General features: G+C 29.3%; 1 protein-coding gene across 1 annotated transcript in view; it reads right to left on the reverse strand.

The window, feature by feature from the left end:
- Nucleotides 1-6,000, reverse strand: part of Si (sucrase-isomaltase) — an 86,960-nt gene that overhangs the window by 64,551 nt on the left and 16,409 nt on the right. Inside the window, exons 8-13 of the mRNA XM_010604193.3 lie at nt 5,769-5,868; nt 4,762-4,874; nt 3,727-3,852; nt 2,901-3,032; nt 2,693-2,812; nt 836-949 (exon numbers count right to left, since the gene is read on the reverse strand). Of these exons, the coding sequence (XP_010602495.1) occupies nt 836-949; nt 2,693-2,812; nt 2,901-3,032; nt 3,727-3,852; nt 4,762-4,874; nt 5,769-5,868 (705 nt within the window). The remainder of the gene's footprint in view (nt 1-835; nt 950-2,692; nt 2,813-2,900; nt 3,033-3,726; nt 3,853-4,761; nt 4,875-5,768; nt 5,869-6,000) is intronic.

Genomic DNA, 6,000 nt, shown 5'->3' on the forward strand with positions numbered 1-6,000 from the left:
CAAATGTAGTTAGAGTTACCATCATTGAAAGATCTAAATCCTTCATTATCAGCCAGCTATGAATAGCTAGAAATATAAAAAAATCATTCAAAGAAACTCTGAAAAGACCTACGTATTTTCTTTAAACAATCTTACAAGTAATCCAGTAATTTGTTATTTTTCCTCTTTTTTCTTTTATAAAAAATGAAACCAAATTTTATAACAAAATGATAAGAAAATATTGTTATACACTGTCTTCTTATCATCAAATAGTTACTCAGAGTATAAGACATAAACCAAAAGATATTTTTACAAAAAAGAAACAATAATGCAAATTCGAATACTTTCCCAGATTATAAATCCGTGGTTATTTCTTGCTCATGGCTTACAAAAATAATACCTTCAAAATACTGGGAGATTTTTCACCTTTATATTGCTACAACTGTTTTACAGACTTTCATAATTTTTTTTTTTTTTTTTTTGGTACCAGGGATTGAACCCGGGTCCTTGCACTTGCAAGGCAGGCCACCGCATAAATATTTTTGAAATATGATTGTTACAGGCTTATTCCCATAGCTCATTGTCTGTTTTTCAGATAAGTCATAAAATATAGTTATAAAATATAAAACTTTAGTTGCAAAATTGAAGATATTTTTCTACTAAGTTCATCACTAGAGAAGTAAAATCCCACCTTACCTATGAAATTTTTGTTAATTTCTAATTTATTAACATGATAAGTATGATATTAATATAATATAGGAAATTGTGAGCTTCTAGATTATGTTAAATACATTCTATAAATTTAAAAAATTCTATGCATGTTACACAAAAATACTGGCTTAAAACAGATACTTACTATCCAAAGTCCATCATAGTTCACTTTTTGATAGAAAATACTGCATTCATTTGCCCACCAATCTATGCAGCTGGGATTAGTGAAATCAGGGAATACTGTTAATCCTGGCCATACCTAGATGAATAAATCATTCATTTGCATACATGTAAGTAAAACATTAAAATAGAACTTCAAACTTATTGAAAAGCATACTAAAATTATTAGGATTATAATAGTGTACTTTTTTATATATGTGACTCATTTACCATCTGTATTTAAAATAATCTCAGGTTTAGTAACAGATGTATTTGAGGGAGACCAGTTAACATAAAGAAGTAAAAACATGGTCCTAAAGCATGTAGGAGGCAAAAAAACAATTGAACAAGGAGGAGGCTATTAATTTGGATTCCAACTAAGTTTACTTCTGAGCATTCTTTTAGTTTAGGTTAATAAACAAACAAAACTAATACTATGTAACCCTATATTATAATATATATATTATTTATTTTATATTTATATATTTTATTTATATTATTTATTTTATATTTATATTTTATATTGATTTTTATCAGCATACTTGAACATTACATTTAATAACTTTGTATTCCAGTCTAATAAAAGAAAATATATGATTTCATTTCCAAAGAAATTTGTTTTAAATAAATTCAAGGGAAAACATTTTTATATTGATTTCTTATCAACAATCTTTAGTATGATGTTTACTGTATGGTGGGCACTGTTCCAAATATTTTATAATTGTTGACATATAATTATTAGAAATTTAGGAAGTAGGTACTACTTTTACGATCACTTTACAGTTAAAGTAGGTACTATAAGAAAATCCACCTAGCAATTGAGAAAAGTAATACACAGAAAAGTTAAATAACTTTTTCAAAGTCACAGTGCTAATAACTGGTACTGTGTGATTTATGCTTCTTCAGATTATTTTATATTTCGTTACTTGCTACTTCCAATAATAATTTTAGGCAAGAATAATACAATTTTATATAAGATGGATAAAGTATGCTTTTATTATTCAAATAATCCATATCAAGTGTCTTATTGTTATTTGTTAAGATCTTAACAAAATATATTCCATGAATTCTTATGAGGTATTATGGAAAACAATGTGTGCCTCTAATACAGCTCATAGTATTGTAGAAAGTATTTCACCATAATCTTAAGTTTAATGAATATGATAAAAAGAAAAAATAGTTCTCATTATAATGATATAATAAATATGAATTTTAGACTGATATTATCTCTTCTTGATTTATTTATTTCAATTAAATCACAGAAATAGACTACCAAATTATTGTATCTAGATTTCCTTTTAGGTTTTTGGTATGTCTTAAAACTTTGCCACCAAAAGAATATTTATTTTAACTAAACACATACATTTGAGAATTAGGCATTGTGTGCACTCTGTCCCTCATTGGTGACCTTTCTTTCATTTCTCAACAGCTCAGTCTTTTCTTCAATCCTGCAGATAATAGCAGTAATAACTATCTAATCATTTTATTGTAAATGTTAAATGAAAATATTAAAACTCAGAATCCAATTTGTGATTACCCAGTTTATATTTACCATTATTTTATATCAAACCCCTTCATAAACTTCTTATAATTTTTAAGAGCCTAAATTATATGTCATAATTTAATAGCCTTAACTTTGTAGCTTTTAAAATAATCTGGTGTCATTTTATTTCTGTGCAATAAAGATTACTGGAATATTTTCTCTGTCAAAAATTTCTCTAAGTAAATAAAATGTCAAATCCAAAGATGATGAAAATAATTACACATACACGTACATCTTGAGAAGTTTTGATGTAATGGAATTACAAATAATCATACAAGTTTTAAAACTATGATAACTTACTTCTCCGATCAGTGGTGTAGTTCCATCCGATTCATTTATCCACACATGTTGTGCATTTCCCCTGTCATAGGCTTCATATGCTACTCCATTGACACGTTTACTTGTAGCAATTGCAGGATCCTGACAATAGAAAGGAGAAACTACATAAAACCCACAAACACACAAATGTGTAAATATAAAAATGTTTTCATGTACATAATTTCATTACCAAGATGATAACATATTTCTGTCCATGATCATGCAAATCTTTAACAAAGTCAGGAAGCCCATTAAATGTAACTTCATCATAAGTAAAATCTTTCTTATCTTCCATGTAGTCAATATCAGTCACTTGTGTATCCTGAAAATTAACACAGTATGTTTCAATAAATAGCACTGGTAGAATTTTTTAATAATTTTAATCTTTAACTCAAATGAACTTGTGTTAAAAATAAAGATTTAATGATAAATCAACTCATATCCCTTTCGTTTCATGAAAGAAACAATAGAATTACTTTTAAAACTAGTTTTTCTAATTATTAAATATATAAGCATTACGTGCTTATTCATAATTTTGGTGGTGATTACATAGATAGATAGAGAGATAGTGTCTTACTGCATAAAATAACCTACATGATTCAGAAAATCATTAAAAAATATCTGGATGCTAAAATATATCTACTTAAAATGTTGAATGTGATTTTGTCCATGGCTAAGCTTACTCTCTTCTAGGAAAAATAACCATTGATCGGTCCTTCAGAAGTATACATTTGTCAGTGGCACAGCACCTGCCTCACAAGTGCAAAGTCCTGAGTAGAATCCTAAAAAAAAAAAAAAAAAAAAAAAAAAAAAGCCATACACACACACACACACACACACACACACACACACACACACCTGTAACTTTTGATAGGTCTGGGCATTGATAAGATACACTTCTCTGTGGAAAAGTAGCATTTTAATCGTATAAACACATACTAAGTATTCCTGGCAGTTAGTTACATTATTATTACGTGACAACGTGTGACTTCCAACATTTCTTTTATTTTACTCACATACGGTATGCCAGCCTCCCTGTTTCTTCTAACCACTTCTTTCACTACATCAAGTGACTGGTAATTCCAGCGACTCAGTTGAAATCCAAGACTCCAATAGGCTGGCATTGCTGGTCGTCCAATGAACTTGAGGTAAATGGATATTAAATTGGTTTCAAGAAAGAAGAATACATCTAACATTAATAAATAATATCGATGGGCTGTTTATATTTGCATGTCTGTAGTGTTAATTAAAAATTGTAAGCAAAGATTTATCATTATTTTCATTCTAAAATGTTTCCTGTGTACTTTGTTAGAATTTTGTTAAACACTAGCAATTTATGGAGTTTGCTTGTTTTTATTTTTGAAAAATTAGAAAACACAGCACTAAAGAAAATAATTGCTGTTATATTTTGTCTGTCATGGAAAGTTAAGTGAGAGAATAGAAGAATAACAAGAAATATTAAGAGTGAAATTCTCCGGTCACCTCCTTACTATTTTGGTAAAAAAATATGTGTAGCCCTTTACTGCCTATTCTCAGTGTGGAAATTCTAGTTCTTTCCCTTTACATTTTTACCCCAAAGTAAGTCATCAGTTGGCAGTGGTTTAATGTAAGAAAATAAAATTAAATTAAAATGTAACTTTTGAATTCAAGTGCCTTGAATTAAAAACAAATTTTAAAATACAGACATTTGTCTTATAGATGGAAATATATCCTTTATTCATATCTTTTAAATGATAGGATTATCTGGGCCTTTTATCTGGGTGCAACTATAATCCCAGCACTTAGAAGGCTGAGGGAAGAGGATTAAACACTTTTCGGTTTGGACAACGTAGCAAGACCTTTTATCAAAACAAAAATAAAAAGGGAAAGGGATGTCTCTCAGCACAAAAGCTCTTATTTCAATACCTAGTATCACTAAATGAGAAATTTGAAATATATTTAGCTGAGATTCCCCAGATGCATCAAATAAAGTTACATTTAAATGTATTTACTTATTAGATGAATAAAACATAATAGAAAGCAGTTTTATATAAAATTGGCCTGAGACACACCTCTTGATACTGTTGAACTACTTGTCCTGGTGAGTCCCCTAGAAAGATGTAGAAGTCCAGAATGCCGCCAGTAACTCTGTAAGTTACTATTGGAGTAGGCTGGATAAAAATCTCTACAAACAATAATAGGAAAAATACATAGTACTTAGTGATAAATAAAGTACTTAGTGATAAAAATTGCAGTATGCATATAAAGTGCTTTTTGTTAACCATATTATTTTACACCATTTTGATTAATTAATTAAGAGGAAATAAGACATTTGAGTGTAGGAATTATGAGGAAAGTAGGGTGAAGCCATGCATAAATCTCATGGAAGAATAGCCTAGAACTGCCCTGGATAGAGCTGGCAAACAATCTCCCAGAAATGGCATAGCAGGGGGTAAAGATTACACATCTTAGGACAAACAAGAATCTTTCTAAAATTTTCTATCCAAAATACTATTTCAAGATTCTCTGAGAGATCAAACTGCTACAAATTAATTTGTAAGAAAAGATTTAAAAATTTCAGTGTAACTCTTTTATATGCAATTGACTGGATAACCACATAACTACTCCTTCTAGAACATCAATCTTTGTAATTTTTATTATCACTATTTCACCTATTAAATAGATATTCTGCCCACAGCATTCTTAAAGGCCAACCAATCTTACATTACTTTGAACTATATTAAACCACAAATTCCTCTTGTGCCTATCACATAGAGATCTTTCTCTGTTTTTATTGGTAGTAAGTAGCCTGGAAGTCAACTCATCTGGACAAGTGCGACTGTGAGAAGAGGGATTACTCATTTGTGTAGATGTGTTTCTACAGTGCTCCTAAAGGCAAAGACAGCAGCTGTGTGTCACAATGTAGACCACTGTGCCCAAAATAGAAGCAAGGATGTGCAAAAATGTATTGTCCACTAATTTCATATCTTCCAGCATTGAATATCTATGACTAGAATAAGAACACTTAGAAATATGCTGAATCTCATTTTATCCACATAATCAGATAAATTATTCTTACCCATTGCATTGCTGTTCATTAAAAACACACCAAATGACTTTCCAGAAGTATCCTCAATACCCATAAAGAATGTCTGATGACCATATAAATTATGATTATTCTACAAGGAAAAAATATGAAAATTCAAAATTCATGTATATTTGGAGTGAAGATTATGTTAAAATGGCTTTTACCAACTCATTTATTTCTATAATTTATTCCTTCTATTTTATACTAATTTCAGCAGTATATA

Source organism: Fukomys damarensis, unplaced genomic scaffold (genome assembly GCF_012274545.1).
Source record: "Fukomys damarensis isolate Sample0158 unplaced genomic scaffold, DMR_v1.0_HiC HiC_scaffold_12, whole genome shotgun sequence".
NCBI lineage: Eukaryota > Metazoa > Chordata > Mammalia > Rodentia > Bathyergidae > Fukomys > Fukomys damarensis.